This window comes from Aotus nancymaae, unplaced genomic scaffold (genome assembly GCF_030222135.1).
Source record: "Aotus nancymaae isolate 86718 unplaced genomic scaffold, 86718_ANA_hifiasm-v0.15.2.pri h1tg000029l, whole genome shotgun sequence".
NCBI classification, from domain to species: domain Eukaryota; kingdom Metazoa; phylum Chordata; class Mammalia; order Primates; family Aotidae; genus Aotus; species Aotus nancymaae.
In genome coordinates, this window is record NW_026988442.1 from 53,799,239 (window position 1) to 53,817,878 (window position 18,640).

At 35.9% G+C, this 18,640-nt stretch overlaps 1 protein-coding gene across 10 annotated transcripts in view; it reads right to left on the reverse strand.

Annotated features, from left to right (window-relative positions):
* The window catches only part of PKP4 (plakophilin 4), a 229,461-nt gene that overhangs the window by 76,148 nt on the left and 134,673 nt on the right, over positions 1-18,640 (reverse strand). For all 10 annotated transcript variants that reach the window (XM_064382735.1, XM_012454880.3, XM_064382736.1 and 7 more), the window contains exon 4: positions 3,080-3,114. In XM_064382735.1, coding sequence (XP_064238805.1) covers positions 3,080-3,114 — 35 coding nt within the window. The remainder of the gene's footprint in view (positions 1-3,079; positions 3,115-18,640) is intronic.

An 18,640-nucleotide genomic window follows, 5' to 3' on the forward strand; every position in this document is an offset into this window, starting at 1 on the left:
ACACAGAGTTACCATGTGACCCAGCAATTCCACTAACAGGTTTATACTTAAGAGAATTGAAAACATATATTCAAAACTTTTATGTAGTATAAATAATGATTTTATGGTCATAAATGTTATAAATAATGGTCATAAAAGCATTATATATAACAGCCAAAAGTAGGAATACCTAAATGTCCACCAACTGATGAATGAATAAATGAAATATTATTCAGCCATAAAAAGGAATGAACTACTGGTACATGCCATGATAAGGATAAACCTTGAAAAAAATCATGCCAAGTGAAAGGAACCAGCCACAAGGACCACATGTATGATTCTATTTAACTGAAATATCTAGAATAGGCAAATGCACACGGGAAGAAAGTATAATAGATTAATGGTTGCCGAAGACTGTTAAGTTTGGGGGTTGAATGGGGGTGACTGCTGACTGGCACATGGTTTCTCTTAGGGGAGATGAAATGTTGTATAATTGATTGTGGTGACAGATGCACAACTCAGAATACATTAAAAAGCATCTAAGAGTATTCTTTAAATGAGCAAACTATACAGTATGAATTATCTCTCAATAAAGCTATCATAATAAAGAAATTTATATGTTAAGAAAGAAAAGGCTGTTAAGAGAGACAGAAAAATAATTAAGTTCACATGCATGTGTGGCAAATTTGCCATAAAAAAGACAAACCTGCAATACTGTACTAATGTCCTGTTAGGCTATAAAGGTTTTAAGGCATTGTAAGTCAAGTTATGAATCAACGATAGTTCTTGAGATTTTTAAAAACCTAAGTTCCTGTGTATATATTTTTCAAAATACAGATTTTGTTACTAAATGAAAATATTCACCTCATTTACTCATTAGGTATACTTTTAACACCTTTTAAACGTTGGGCATTTTCTAGGCGTGGAGTAGGAGAGAAAAAAGAGACCCTTTGCAAGGGCTTAGAATTTGGTGTGAAGCTAATATATGCACACTAAATATTCGCAGGACAGTGTAAAGCAGCGTTTACTATTCATTCATGTATGAAGTATTCATTTGCTCAGGTGGTGAATTACCTAGGGTCTACCATCCACAAGGCCCTTGGAAGACCTCGTTCAACAGAGCAGACACGGCTCCAGCTCTCAGTAATGACCTTAAATGCTATGACAAAGTGGGGGAAATAATACTGCATCTCAGCTGACTCCGTCAGCCTTGGTTGGATTTCAGATCATTCTCTCATTACCTCCCAAGAATAAAAAGCAGCAGCTTTCTCCTGGCATAGGCTGCTCTTCTAGGTTTCAGTCATGCTTTCTCTAACTCAGTTTTCCCTTATCCACAGCACTCTGGCCCACATGTCTGAACCACATAATAAAGTATTAATATGCATGGACCTATCAGTTTAACAGAAGTGTTCTTTTCACATTTGAATAAGGGCTTTCTCTAGTAATCACATTTCTAAATGCTGATTATTCAGTGCTGTCACTTGCTGCCCTTTAATCATCTCAAATATAACACATCTAACATTGTGGTCCAGAGGACCCCCACTAAAACTGGCTCTCCATTCTGACACTCCTGTTTTAACTGTACCATCCTCCCAAATGCAAAACCTCACAATTATCAGTGCCTACCCACCTGAGCACCACACCAGCCTCTAAATACTTATTAATCACCTAGTTGAGATGATCTCACACACCAAATTCTGCAATCAATTGGTCTATCCCGTCACTAATTTTTCCTCCCACCAGTTCACAGCTCTGCTGTTTCTTCTGAGAAATGTTTAAATAATTACTTTTTGCTTCAAGGATTTTCAGTGTCTCCCCATGACCACTGAGAGAATATAACGCACCTGAAACTTACAGATCTCTGTAATTTCACCCAATCCAGCCCTCTAGCCTTTGCACATCTTACCACCTACCAAACCAGTTTTAAATGTTCCCTCCTCCAGACACTTGTGTTGTCTCTTCTCTTGCCCAGGGGCAATGCCCTCTCCAGAGCCACCCATCAAGCCCAAGGCTGCAGGACCATCTCCTCTGCCATGTCCTAAGTGAGTTGTCATATATCAAGATTTCCCACATAACACTCAGCAGTTAACCACATATTATTTCATGGTGTGTCTTGCCTCATATTAAGCTGTTGTTTACAAGTCTTATTGTTAGGTAGCTTTTTACATGTTTCTGCCTCATCAACAGTTTGAGTAAACACTATTTTGGGGGAGGGGAATAACTTCTTTGTAAGACAGCCAAGTGCTTTGTATGAACTATAAGCAACACCAGAATCCTGGCACCAGGTTTAGATAAACTCGGATACTGGGCATTTGGTTATCTAAGTCTTCCTCAATTCAAGTCTTGTTTAAAAAGGACCAAAGTATTTACATATCAATGCCTATTCCAGCATTATACCTTGTTGGTATTATCATTTACAATGTAAGCTACATGGGGAAAGGGGACAGCGACAAGTGCGTGTTATGCCCATCACTCTCTGCCCGGCAATGTGCACAGCACCTGGTATATGATGTGAATGCTCAATAAACATTTGTGAAATATATTTAATGAGTATGAAGACATCAACTATTTGTGTAAGTGGCAGAAGGTGAATTCATGTAATTCACCTTCACATGTGGTGACTTTGGGGTAAAAAGAAAAGACAGACTACAGGAAGAGCTACCACACTATATTAGAAGCTACTAGATATTCTACATGTGGATACATTAAAAACAGTGAAAACTTCAAGCAACTTTTCTCTGAGTATGATAAGCATAGTGAAAGACCCAATTCGTATATTAGCAGCTTTTTTGATTATATAACTTTTTTGGAGGTCAGCCCTGTGTTTTCTTATGATGGAAAAGAAAACTTTCAGATATGGGGTTGGTATTAAAAATTAATGATATTAATCAATGCTTTTTCATCACAATTGACACATACAAATTTACTCAATTATACTAAAAACTTAAGCATATTTTAAGAACTACTATTCCAAAGCAACATAGCTCAATATTGCCACTATTAAAGGTTTTGCTTGGCTCATTTCACCGAGATAGTAAATTAAGAGAGTAGGCTTTGTAATTTGTGCATATCAAACATAACTTTTATATGATAAACATACCTGTTGATCTCCAAGGAAATGACTTCTCAGTTGAGCTAAATGAAAAGAAAGAAAAAATATTTATTTTGTCACAAAATTTAACTTGGGACTTGTTTTGCATATTAACATTTAATTTCCACATTAAATTATATAAAAGCATAAAAACCTTAAATAAAATTTAAACTTACCTATGTTAATTTTTAGATAGTATTTAAAATTGGGACAGTAACTGTTTCTATTTGGAAATTTAAGGCAAATTATAAAGTGACAACATTCTACTTGAACAACACAAATAAAACAGCACAACTATATATTCACAGTATTTACATACTACAGTTTTGTGATACTTAATATGAAAACTACATATATAACATACACATGAAAAAGAACCAAAAGGTTGCAAAACAGTTTATTTTACTTATTTTCAAAAGAAGCAAACAGAACAGAGGCAAAACATATAACAGGGACAAAAATTACTGAGGCCACTTTTGAACTGAATGTTGCCTTATAAAATTTTAAACACAGAACTTTATATCAAAAAATAAGGCCCTATAATAAGCCAGGATCAAGTGGCAGCTATGTATTTTCCCTGGTTATTGGAGTGTGCATGTAAAAAATCTGCGCATAAAAACATATCTGTGCCTCCCTGCTTGCCACCCTGCTTGCCCCAATCAGTACAGAAAATCAGGTGTTAAGGGACAGTGTAACAGAGTACAGGAACAACATGGGTTATTAAGCATTTATTAAATGCTAGATTAAGCATTTCACATATGATCTCTTTTATATTATTTAGCACAATCTTGTGAATGGGTACATCCTTGTTGTTACCTTTACCTTACAGATAAAGAAACACATGCTGGTAACTTGAAGAGCTGGAACCACACCCAGGACAGTGAGATTCCAAACTCCTGCTCCTTATCACTGTGCTAACTGGCAGAACAGCTTGTGATCCCATTTTTGCATTAAACACATACAGACACGTAGACAATATGACTAGAAGTCTAGAAAAATAAAAACCAATGTGTGCTAACAGTTACACCCATGAGTACACAGATATTATTTTATTTTTTATTTATTTTTCTTTTTAAGCATTTGTACATTTTTTCCCTTTAAAAAAACCAAAAGAAAGACATATATTCATAGTTTTTCTGGAATGCTCATCAAATTTATAGAAAAGGGAGTGTGACTCTGGGCTTAAGGAAACATTCTGCAAAATAAAGAACTTGGAGCAGGGGAAGGAACAGTCCTTTTAGTGCTATATTTCTAGGATTTTAAGTTCTTATTACTCCCTTGCTGCTTTCCCCGCGTCATTATGTGGTTATGAAACTTGCTGGTTGAAAACCCGAGATTCCATAGGAACTCCTTGAACTTCAATTTTGTGTATGGTTTGCCTTTTCTCCATCACAGGCGCAGCAGTTAACATTCCAGGACCTTGAAGGAGCTGCAAGCAGGGGGACATGCTCCCAGCAAGTGGAGTCGATCTGTTAATGCTCATCTCCTCCAGGGCTCTGGGATCTTCTTTTATTTTAAACACTCTTAGCTGATTTCAAAATGGACGGATAGGAAAAAGTGAAAACTTGGTCAAATTGCAGTAATGAGACATCACTCCCGAGGGTGGGTCTTGCTCCTGAGGGTAGGCCATCACTGTCTTGTGGCTCCAAAAGTGGTTCCATACGCTGAATTTCAATTTCTCCTCAATCTGTTTTTGTTATTTAATTCTATTACCTAAATTAGTTTTCTAAGCACAGAGATTGATATTGTCCAACTGTGTTTCCTCAAAAGGATTATATTTTATGTAAATACTAAAATACATGGTAAATCAAACTGCCATCCAGAAATATTCAGTATGTATGCCTCGTTTCTAGGGAATATTATGAAAGTTTTATCTTCTGAGTTTGAAATTTATATAAACTTTAATGAAATATAAGGTTTTTTATCCTCAGAATTGTAAGTCATAGAATGTAATTCCGGCTAACTGTTCAAATTGGGCAAGGGCTGTGGCTGATCTGCTCATCTCTTCATACCAAGTGCCTAGTGTTTAAGGGGCACACAGCAGATACTTAATTATATCACTGCAACACAAATTGTGAAAAACTCAAGGTCTTTATTGTTTTAAAAGGTCAGGTTTATATAAATTACCAGGTATTACCTAGTATAGGCAGGTCAACTTATTCTCCTTGAGTCTAGGTAGGAAGTTCCAGTAGCCTCGTTGAGTAACAATCAAGCAAACAACATTTTTGCTGCTGAAAGAAACTTTGGTCACCAAAATATAATACGTATTCTTAGGTGAAGGCAATGGAAAGCCTCAGTTAACATTAATAATCCCTACTCTATTTAAGGTAAAATATATAAATTAGAAAAACAAGCTAATAATGAGGATTAAAAATAAAAAGTTCCATGGTGTATTTTGAAGATCATATATTCAGCCTACTTTCACACTAACTTCTATAATTCTGAGAAATAGCTGGTCATTATATGTTATTCATAACAGCCTATTTTCTTCTTGAACTACACACTTTAAATGACTCTCAAATTGTTCACTACCTTGGGACTCAGGGATTGGATAATAAACACAGGGAATTTTCAAATGCTGTTTTAAGCCACTGAATGCAACCCATGTTTATGAGAACAATCAGAGGCAGCTTCATGTTAGAAACACAGGCTTATTTCCTCCTTCCTCTTTCTCTCCCTCCACCCATCTATTCCTAGAAACACTTCCCCAACTTTTATTGAATGTCTACAATGTGTCTGTAGGCACTGTGCCAACCAAAGACTCCATCTCAGGTCCCTTTCACTTCTCTTCTGAAGATGCCAAGCAGCTTTCGTTCTAGAAGCTTCCACTGGAATGTGAATCACATCTTAAAATACATACAGGAACTGAGTCATCCATGATAAGTTTGTTTCAATAGGAAGATATATTCATAATTTAATATGTTAATAACTTAAAAACAATCATTTAGAATGAAATCCATTAATAAGTTTGGGGCTGCCTGGTCAGACAGTGAACATCAATCAGAAGCAAATTTATTAGCAAATTAACAAATCAAAGCAATTCATTTTAATAGGAAAAATCGGTTTTGTTTACAGGAAGACAATGTGCCTTCATCATAGTATTACACGAAAATACATTGTAGATCACTATAAAATTCTACATACTCCTGAAATTATTTTTTTTGTATTCAGATGCAAATGGATGCAAAAAATATCTTTGTTGGACTTTGATGACTGTGCAGTGTCTCTGAAAACTCTCCTTATTTTGCTGTTTCCCATATTAGGACTCAGAAAATTACTTGCTCATAATCCCCTGCAGCCAGAGGGCATGCCAGTGAGTGAGAGTCCACAAGAAGCCACGTGTGGAGACACAGTGGTCCTGAGCATCTGTGGTGGACACAGTGGTGGCAGTAGGCACTGCTCCTGGAAACCCTGATTATGGCTCCGTGACCTTCCTAGAGACTCCATGAGTTGACGCTCAATGGCTTTTAATAAGTTCCTTTTCTGCTTCCATAAGCCAGAGAAGATTCTACTGTTTGCAACCAAAAATCCTGACTGATGTTATCCTAAAACTAACAAAGACAAACTAGCCCTCTGAAAAGGGCCCAGGATTCACTTCTTGACTGTAGACTATTTCCAACTGCATACTGGATAAATAACACACGTCAGATTCAACGTATTGAAATTCTTTCCCTCTAAACAGACTCCTGTTTAGTGATTCCCACCTAGTCGCTCACTGAAGAGCAGGGAGTCATTTTACTGTTTGTTCTTCCCACTAGTGTGTAAGCTCCATGAGGGTATGGGAGTTGGCTTTGTTTACAGACAATGGCCAGAACCTAAGGCAGTATCTGACACACGGCTATCACTCATTTTGAGTTTATCGCCACTACCACTGACACAGTTCTGGCCTTTATCCTCTTATCCTCCTTTGGCTGGATCATTCTTTCAGTCTCTCTCCTAACTGGTCTTCCTGGCTTTAATTTCTCATCCTGGCAGGCTCTCTTCCATGCTGCTACTACTGTGATTTTTTTTTTCAAACACTCATCTCTGATGTTATTCTCCTGCTGCTAATGCACAGCAGATCCATAGAGGATAAAATGCAAACATCTCAGATGGCACAGAAGGCCCTGCACCACCTGGCTCCTTCTAGTGTGCCCTTTTCCACACAAACCTACATTCGAAGCACTTCTAACTGCTTGCGGTTGCCTCACACACCACACTGTTTCATGCTTCCACTGCTATTTTTAGGGTAGAACATGCAGGAATAGAGTCTGGAAATTCTTTGAGAATTACTCAAATTCTAGAATGGCACACGTAGGTACCATGCAACATGTTTATATACCCATGAAACAGAATGCTCTGAAGTTTACCTTCACTTTGTATCTCCTTCTATAATAACAGGAGTATTTTCAAAAAATGTTTTACTTAACTAAGTTGGTACCCAATTTCCTCCTGATTCTTGCGTCAGATGTGAGCAGGCCTGCTTTAGTGGATACCAGTAGGTAAACACTAGGAGAGGGGACAGTGGAGAATTGGATGGAGCCGCATGGTAATTCTGCCATGCCATTTCCCTCATCTTCTTTCAGGCTTAGGTTAGTTCACTTTAACATGAGTATACACAAGCTACTGTTACTAGTCTCCCAGCAAGACATACTAAATTAGGACAAGATCCAAGGGTTACTCCTTTCCGAAAAAGAACCAGTTCTCAGCCTGAAATTAGAATACGGTCAGATTGTAAAATTTACTGGTTTATTTAAAAAAATCAGGCTGGGCACGGTGGCTCATGCTTATAATCCCACCACTTTGCGAGGCTAAGGTGGGAGGACTGTTTAGCCCAGATGTTTGAGACCAGCCAGGGCAACAAAGTGAGATCCTAACTCTACCAAAAAGTTAAAAAAAAAAAAAAAAAAAAAAAAAGCTAGGCATGGTGGCATGCGCCTGTAGCATCAGCTGCTCAGGAGGCTGAGGTGGGAAGACTGCTTGAACCTGAGAGGTCATGGCTGCAGTGATCTGTGATCATGCCACTGCACTCCAGCCTGGGCAACAGACTGAGACCCTGTTTCAAAAAAATAAATAAAAATAATTGTGTCAAGAAATTTTATACATACATGTATATTTGTATATAAATATAACTCATTAATATCTGAAAAAATTAACCATAGCCAATAACAAATTAAATTTTACTCAGTATTAATTTGGAGGGATAACTAAAATTATCCTAGAAATTGTTTTATTTATGAATGGAGAATGGGTGTGTCCCACTCTCTGGACTATGTACCATCTATAGCCTTCTCTCTGGTGACCACCAATCATCCTTCAAGAATTACCTTGAGGAGAGCTGGTCACCTCCTCCTTTTTGTCATGAATGTACCCAATAATTCATCTCTATTTTTGTACTTTTCACACTGTAACCATAGTATTTGTTTACCTACCTGTTTCCACTACCAGACTTCTTGAGAGTAAAGACAGTATATTAATTCTGCTTTCACCTAACCAGGATCTGGCATTGAGTAGGATGCTTAAATTGATGATAGCTGATCTTAACTCTTTGGATTGTTGTTTTAAAGATTAATGCTATGTAATTTTAGAAACTGTTTCAATCATTCTACAAAAGAGACAGATTCCTCCCCATTTGGGCTCTTTGTATCTTATAGAGAAGACATTTACTGCATATTTCACATGGATTCATTCAACAAGTATCTGTTGATCATTTACTGAGTGCCAGCCATTGTCAGAGGCTGAGAATACATGGTGAGAAGGGCATCCTACAGGAGAGGACTCTGATGTCAACATTACAGGGCCCAGCACTGTGCTGACTGAAGAGACACTCACGTATCTGTAACAAACAGAAGCGTGAAACATTTTCTAAAAACAAAAACCAAGACCTAACTCTCCTTGTATTCATCTATGAAAAGAAGGTCAACTGGCTCTGGGAGCACCCAGGTAGGAATATGCACATGGAGTCTTCAGTGAGACAGGTATGGAACAATATGAACTACACTCCCGTAGTCTAGACTACACCTTGATTTCCACAGCTCAAAAACTGTAAGGGACTGGGAATAAGCCAGTTTGGGAGACCACCAAAATAATATGCTACATGTGTAAGAAATCTGACATTTCTCCCGTGTGTCATGAAAGATGATCTCTTTAATGGCTGTCTAAACCATCTCAAATGAGTAGTGTTACATGATCTACTTATTTCACTATCACACCCTAGTTTTTTTTTTTACAATATTACAATATTATTATTTTTATTATGATTTTAAAGAGACTGGGTCTCATTTCATTGCCCAGGTTGGGATTACAGGCATGAGCCACTGTGGCTGGTGCACACTTTGTAAGTGTTCTTCTAATAAATAGAGGTAACTAATATATGAACACATCAATCAGATGTGTATTAATCTTTACTATGAAAAATTTTAAAAATACATTTGTACACTGTTGGCCTTTCCTTGATTTTCACTCCTCAGTTTCCTCTCAGTTTTACTATTTTGAGCTCTGATCCTAAGTTCCACACAAAAGTCTGTTTTTCTACATATATTACTTCTTGAATTAGAGTTTAAAAACTACCATGTTTACAGATGAAATCTCAGTAGCTTCAGTACATAAGTTCCAAACTGCATTTCTCTCTTTCTCCACCAATTTGTTATTGTCTTAATTTCAATTTGTGATTTGCTCATTTTATAACATATGTTTCACCTTTTACTGTGTCATGGGTGGACTTTATTTTTCCACTAATTGAAGTTACTCCATTACTGAATCTACTGTGCAAAGTTCTAGTTAAGTCTACTTTTTAGTCAATTCCAAGACCTATTTCTAAGTTTAAGAAAAAAACAGACCAGGCGCGGTGGCTCATGCCTGTAATCCCAGCACTTTGGGAGGCCGAGGCGGGTGGATCACGAGGTCAAGAGATCGAGACCATCCTGGCCAACGTGGTGAAACCCCGTCTCTACTAAAAATACAAAAAATAGCCGGGCATAGGGCATGTGCCTGTGGTCCCAGCTACTCAGGAGGCTGAGGCGGAAGAATTGCTTGAACCCAGGAGGCGGAGGTTGCAGTGAACCGAGATTGAGCCACTGCACTCCAGCCTGGTGACAGAGCAAGACTCTGTCTCAAAAAAAAAAAAAAAAAAAGAAAAAGAAAAAAAAAAAAAAAACGAAAACCTGTTTTGTGTTTTTAATTTTTGGCAATGAATTCACATTGCAATTACTTAACACCTTGTTATCCTTTAGGCATTACAAATTGCTTTTTAATGAATTACTCCAGAATCCTCTTAGTTATATGAACCAGGCTCCATAGTTCCTTGTCACCCTCTATTTCCCATTATGCATATGGGATTTTTCCCCTCCCCCAGGGAATATGGCAAAATAACTACTACTGATTCTCAAGCTTATCTCTACTTAAGAGTGTTACAGGATTTAAAACAAACTACCTTAACTAAGTAACACATTCTGTCAAACACTGAAATTTCTGTATCATCATTAACTACAATTAAATAAATTTTTCAATTATGATCAGGAGATACAACATACTTTAAGATTTTTATTTCTATCTAACATTGCTTTGGCTTCTGTTTTAATCAGCACATTTAAAATTTTGCTACTCTTTCTCTTAATGCATTTTGTAAAACATTTCATTAGTTTCTTGTGAGTTCTCAGCTAGGTTAAATATATTCTGTGCTTTAGCTTTCTTGAGTGCTCATGAATTTATGCCAATAATGGCACTTTTTGAATATAATTCCTGTGGAAGTCCCTGGTCTTATTAAGACCAGGCATTCACCTGTGGGCAGGTCTGATTTCTCCTTACCCTGACACTCAACAAGAATGTCCTTGAGCTAATTTTATACTTATAACTAGCATAGTGAGAAGTAGGATCTAGAAGACTAAGATGGAACAGAGGGCTCTCTAATGCTATAATCTGTCTTCTGATGTTCTGAAAACTCATACCACCTACCAATAGGTAACTATCATGTTATAACCAGTTTTGTTTTTCCTGTTTGGGAAACAGGGCCTTTATCTGTTGCTTTTAGTCAGATAAGGATTGCCCAGGAAATAAATTATTTACACTAGAGACTTAGTCTCTCAGAATTAACGTCAGAACAAATAGAGCAGTGACACGAAATTAAGCAATATATCATGATTATTCTTCCCGACATAGGTTTGGATAGCTCTTCCTCATTGCACTAAGCTAGTTCTGTAAGGTGAAGACAGGAAGGTCAACACATCAAAAATACAGTAAAGGTGAACTGCTTTGCCCAGCTGAAGATCAGGGAAGGTGGAAGGAAAACAAGTATCTTTCACTACCACCTCAGAGGGGCTGCCAGGACCCTAGTTTGAAAAATTGCTAATTTAGGCAGGAATGATTTCTTAGCAAAAATACTCTGAAAGCAATCCTCCTTAGTATTTAACTGTATTTTTTGAAACCCCTTCCAAATTTATTTAGTGTCCATTCACAATCAATCTCAAAACAAAATCTCTTTCTCCAAATTCCTGGTTTTTCACTGACTGAGTCTCTTTACCATGCTATTAGATCCTGGCAATTCTCTGTTGGATAGAGACTGATTTCTTTCTTCCCAAGAAAGGGCCACTAATTGATTCTTCCTGGCTTTTCATCAGAATAGCCATTAGTACCTTCTCTTCCTAAGGCTATTCCCAAGATCTCAGCAGCCATGAAAAGTAAAATGTGACAACAGATCCCTAACTGTAGTTTAGTTATTTTTATGTTTATGACCTTGCCCCTGAAAATGGCACATGCCTATAGTTTGAACTAAGCAAGGCATAACAAATGAGACAGGGCAAAGGGCTTCTTTTCATAATTATTTATATGATCTTAGGGTGATATCGAGGTTACAGAAAAGCAAGAGCACTTGAATTAAAAATGACATCCTTCATGTAAGCTATAGGTGTTCCTGACCCATCAGCAACAGGACACGAGGCTTGAGTTGCCTTCCACTAGCAAGGCTCTGCGTCAATCCATCTCCACTCTAAACCCAGTCCCTGGTGTGACCAACAGAATGAGCACACAAGACAGCTATAAGAAGGCAGACCTGATACTTCATGGAAGACAGGAAAGGTCAAGAGCCTAGAGTCTGACTCATACTTCCCCAAGTGACACTTTACCTGAAAAACTTGGCCATGCTCAGAATATGCTTTTACAATTTTAGTCTTTAAAAAATCATGAGCAGCAGGGACAGCAAAATGTGGAATAAAAGTCCAGTCTTGGTTTACTTTGGCTGCTAGCAAGTTTAAGTAAAACGTATGCCCAGCCACTGTGGCGAACATTTGTGGTCTCATTGACGGCCCTATTTTGTTTTCATACTTGTTTTCTCAGTTGTTCATTCTGCTTGTTCTTTGTGCTACTCTACTACATATTTTTGGACCCTTATAACAGCTGTCTAAAATGCATTCCAGGGAAAGGTAAGATTTAAATAAATAATATTATGACCAGTCTCCTGGGGAAAATTACTTATTTGATGCACAACAAAACCATAAAAGAAACAGGAAATACAATTCAAATAACCTTCATAGGGACTAGAGGTGAACAAATTTCAGAAGATGTTAAATATTCTTTGACAAAAGCATTTTGTGTTAGTGCTTTGAATCTATGAATAAAAGATTCAGAAGACCATATGGGAAAGAGAAGATCAAAAAGGATGTAGTACTAGACAAAAACGAGACAAACAGTTCCCTCTGGTATCCCCATAAATTATACAGGAAGCATGACTTCTGTTTAAGCCCATCCCACAACAGGTGTTCCAATAGTCCAAGTAGAAATCAGAATAGAAAGGTTGCCCAATATTTCAAGTGACATTTGAAAGAATGAAAGCAACTGAGATGCAAACAACAACAGACTCTCTTCCTAAATATCCTGCCACAAACATAAGATCCTATTAGGGCAAAGGGTTGGCCTTGAAATAGATGGGCTACTGGGAACTATCTGTGTCCATGGTCTATAAAATGCTGTTGCCTCCCTCATTTATATTCTTCTAAAACCCTCCAAAGGTGAAGAAATGGAAAGAAAATTTAAAAAAAATTTAAAATTGAAAGGAAAAGGCACATAAGTATACTATTTTCTGCTAGAATTGCATAAAAGCATCGACATCTTATACTTGTAAATAAAGCAGATGCTGGTAAGACACAAGAAAAAGAAAGTTTTTCTACTTGTTTTCTGTGAGACTGGGCAAGCATTAACATGGGACTAAGCTTACACGATGTCTCTGTAATAACAGACATGGTGGGATACAATACCTTTGACTTTCATAATTACAAATAGCTTTGTTTGATGCATACGATTTAATTTTGTACATTATTTAATATTTTAAATGCTTTAAAAAGCCTATGTAAAAATTTACTTTTTAAACCTAAATTTGTAATTAAACATTTATTCTCCCAATCATTTACACAAACAGTTCTTTGCTACTCATATAAAGGTACTATCAAATCTGGTGTGTGTCTAAAGAATGATACTTTGTCTTCTGATTATCCAAAGTAAAGATTTTTAATTTTTATAAACAGTAAAGTTCCTTAAATTCCCCCCTCCAAATTTAATTATAAGTATGAAAATAAAGAACACAATATACTTGTTACATTTCTGCTTTGCTTTTTGAAAAAGAAAGGTTTCTTTCTGTAACAGCATTTTCAGCTCTTGATTCATGGACAAGCAACATGAATAGCTGTTTTAGTGCAGAAGGAGGAATGAATTCACATGTGGGACAGTCCACAGAGCCAGGATTATGAATAACTGTCCTCAAAAAAGAGTAGACCCATAAGGAAACAGACAATATTCTGCATAGCATATACTATGTTTCTATGTAGTAAGACATCTGAAACCTAGAAAAGTGGTTCTAGAATGCTTTAAGTCCTTCTGAAAACTCTCATGGATCCCTAATTCATCCCGTATCCCCTTACCCACCATTCTGGTTTCCTACTCTTCTCTATTTATCACCCACATGTTCTTAACTACTACTATAGGGGAATGAAACAGAAAAAAGCCTAACAGGATGAATAAAAAGAAATGATGATAATGAAGGGACAGGGTAAAGTGTCTTAAAACAGCATTCGTGATAAACAGTGCATGATTCATAAACACTGATCAGGAGTTGAACAGGTACACTTCAAGGCAAACAGACAAGGTAGGTGGTTGGTCAAGATTGCCTTACATTTCTAGCTTTAATGTCCAGGCTTCTTTCGAGAAACATGAATCCAAAAAGAAATGATAGTTCACAACATAAGAGAGGAGGTGGTTGAGTAACTTAATCTTTCTTTCTCTTCTTTTTCTCCCTGTCCCATTCATTGCCATAAGTGAACATCATTGATAGGAAAGGTATTAGAGTATATGGAGCATATTATGCAAATTCATAATCTCTACACTGTAAAAATTAGAGCTAATAAATGGTGTTTATTTAAATTTTCAAAAAGAATACCTATCACTCAGATTTTACTAAATACAACCATACTAATTTTATAAACACTGAAATAAATTATGGTTAATTTTTAAAATACAATTTCAGTCAGAAAATTAAGATCTAAATCACCTAGCATTTTAAAAACTGTTATGCAATATTAAAACATGTACAGTCAAAAACAGTGTAACAAACACTCTTTGTATTTATCACCCAGCTTCAACAAGAAAGTGAACATGTGGTTAAACTTATTTCATCCATATCTTTATTCCACACTATATTCTCTACATTACTGGATTATTTTGAAGCAAACTCAAGACATCTTATTACTTCAGTAATAAATACTTTAAATGTATCTCTAAATATAGATACTTTAACAAAGAACATAACCACAATGATATTATCACAACAAAAATTAACAGTAAAATTCTTAGTATCAACAAGTTTCTAGTCAGTATTCACATTCCCTGCTTCAATTTAAAAACAGTTGGGTGGTTTAAATCGGGACCAAAACAAGGTCCATATGTTACATTTGGTTGCTATGTCTCTAAAAATCTTTTGATATATAGTTTTACCTCCCCCTCTCTTCTTTTTCCTATTTGAAATAATTTCATTTGCTCTGTAGGATTCCTGCCTGATTCTAATGAATGTATCAGCACAGCATCAACTGACATATTCCTGTCTCCTGTATTCCCCATGAACTGGTATTAATATCTAGATGCTTAAGTAATTTTAGGGCAAGAACATGTCATGGGTGACGTTACATACTTCTCATTGCATCACATTAGGTTACTGTGATTTCTGGCTGTCTCCCCTTTTTGTGGTATTAACATAAGGTAGATCAGTGGGTTCATGTCCTGTCAGCCCAATCTATTCACTGTACAATTTCCCACTACCTTTTCAGCTGATGATGTTAGTAGCCATTGGTGAGCACTGGCTTGTCACTATTTTGTTAGTGGTTGCAAACTTCAACCAAGTTAACTTACAGACTTATTCTGATTAAACTACTTAATTCCACAATATAATTTCTCCCTTTGTTTTATGTTCATAAGAAATATGATATAATACTATTTCACGTGCCATTTACAAATGTCTTTACTGAAAAGTATTTTGCTAATGTTGTTCAGAAAGCAGATATACTTCCACATTTCGTACTCTGTAACCACTAGTTCTTGTATTCTGGTTGATAATTTTACTTGAATTTTCTCTGTGGCTGAAATAGTCCCATTATTGATAATGTAACTAAATCTAGGAAGTAGATCAATCTTTAATTGACTTAGACTGAAGCAAAGACTACACATCACAGGATTCTAAAATAATTAGCTATTATTTATTTTTCTCCAAAAAAAAAAGTCTAGAAGAAATATATACACCCTCCCCACCCAAGACATTCCTCCTTGGATTATAAGCAGCCTATTAATACAAACCAAAGTGGTTAAAATGTGTGTAATTATTTAATGGGATTTTTTTCTTTTTTCCACTATGAAAATCTGTCGTTTACACACTTTTTCCTTCTTCGGTTTTAGAGTGTTTTTCTCCTATTTAATTGTGGAGTAACACAAGAGCAGCATAGAAAAATCTATGCAAAGCCAGATTAGACTGATTTGATATTAAATAGATTGTGAAGCCTCAGGGAAGATAGCTATAATAACAATTCAGACAATACAAAGTCTGGCAGACCTGTCAAGTGTGTCCCCCACCCCCATCCCTAGGCAGACATGCTATGTAAATTTTTATGACAAGCTGATTAACTGCTGAAAACACACTAATGAATGACCTTCACTTTTAGGTAGATAATCACATTTTCAGTTTCCTTTCCCATACATCACTGGATTAGAGCTGTCTAGGGTAGTTCCCTGAAGGGTTAAGGAAACACCTCGTCACACACATTGCTCTTGTTGGTCTGTATCCTTAACCTGCCAAACAGTAATGAGAATGAGAGTTTACCACCAACCTTCCTTTATTTCATCATGAATACTAAAGTGATTAGATGAAGGAATGACAAAAAATTTCCCCTAAAATAATTAACTGCGCAATAATTAGTGGCAATATGCAATACATATTTTAAGGCTGTTTTCTAGAGTTGTTGAATTAATATTTATATGACTACTTGTAACATGTTTGTGAATGACCAGGAATAGAAATATCAGACGCTTTAGAGTTTCCAGATAGAAGAGACAAAATAGTGGTAGTGGAGGTGGGGCTGGAGACGAGGACTTTCACAGCTGCCTCTGTACAACAAACACAATTTTTATTTAGATAGTGTGTATTTGGAGGGGTACAGTGGCAAGAAGGAGGCACATGAAGTACTCAAGTCTTCCCACCCACTTGACACTACAATGGAAAACCTAGAGAAAAACACAATCTTTAGAGGAAAATGTCATCCTCATGTTAGATTCAGGTGTACAATAAATAAAACCAAATCAAACTAAAACATACCACCACCACCAAGACCAAAAATGAAACCCTATTGAATAGTAAGGGGATAACAGGCACAAAACATTTACTCTCAAACTGCCAATTATGTAATAGGTGTTTAATGGCTACTGTTCTCATTCCTACATTATAATTATAAAGAGGTATTTTTACCTAAGGATATGATAATCGAAGATACCAAGGTAAGGTCTCCTGGGACAGAGCTAGGACAGCCAGTGCAACCTCATCAACAGCATTCTTAACAAAATTAAGAATAATAAAATGTATGCATATATTTTATGCTGCTAGAAAGACACTTCATCCTCTGGTTAGTTATGCACAATGGTCTCTTCCTGATAGATTGGAAATTTCCAAGCGTGTATCTTCGTATCTCGAGAAAACAGCAAAAGCTAAGCATTTAGTGAATGAATTTAGAAAAGATAACATAAATATTTGCAGAAAAATATAAATGCAAAGTCACTAAAGAAAATGTGGAAATAGTTTCGAAACTGAGAGTAATGTTAGTATCATCTGTTGGGCGTTCACCTACCCTAAGTGGCAGGTTTGGATAATTTGGATTATATAACATATAGAAGGTTATTTCTTCTACATACTTGTAACCATACTAAAATATTCATTTTATAAAAATAGATCAATATGGTGTACTTTGTTCTACAATGTACTAGGACCTGTACTATTTTAAGAATATATTCCAGAGTTATTTTAGCTTTGAAAAACCAATAACAGAACCAAAAATACAAGTCAAATTACTCATTAGAAAGATGAGCAAATAACATGAACAGTAGAGGACACTCAAATGGACCACAGCATATGAAAAAATATTCAACCCCAACAGTAATTGAGAAAATGCAAAGTTAAATGAGATAATATTAGTTTGGCAAAAATTAAACAGCCTGTTCAATATTAAATATTGGCAAAAACAAAGAAGGAAAGAAAGAAAGCAAGACAAAATGAACCTGGAACTTTTTTACACCACTCATGGGGGTGCAACTGTTGAGCTACTTCAGAAAGTAAACCAGCAAGATCTAGAAAAGTCAAAATGTACATTATGATCCAAATAGTCTACTTCTCATTATATATTTTCCAGAATCTTACACATGTGAACCAGGAGATAAGTTCAAAAATGTTCACTTATGATATTGTAAAACTTCAACAGCAGAGTGGCTAAACAGTTTAATGTCTATGATATAAATACACAAGAGCACTTAAAAAATTTAGGAACTAGATTTACACATATCAATGTAGCTAAATCTGAAATGGAAAAAATCAAGGTGCACAATGACACATAAACTACACCTACCATCTGTGATGTAAAAAAAAAAAAGTAACACAAAATATTGGTTACACAGATATTAATACATACATATATAATATATAAGTACTATATATGTATTGATATAAAAGTATACAAAGTAAGTTGAAACATTACACACTAGTGGCTAGCTATGGGGAAGAGAAAATGTGGGAGAGGGAACTTGAATTGTTTGTTTAATTTTTTTTAATAAAAATTGAATTTTTAATAATTTTTAATTCTGGGATGTTAGCACTTAAATTTTTATCATTCTCTGTACTTAAAATTTTTAACATTTCTCAAAATAAAGAAGATTTAAAACACAGATAAAGGGAAAATAATAATAGTAATAAGAAAACACAGGATTTAAGAGCATTTCTGCTTTTTTGAGATGGTAAATGTAATTACTAATTCCTATAAAATGGTGAAGGCAAGTTTGTTCAAGCCTCTTGAACTATTCTGT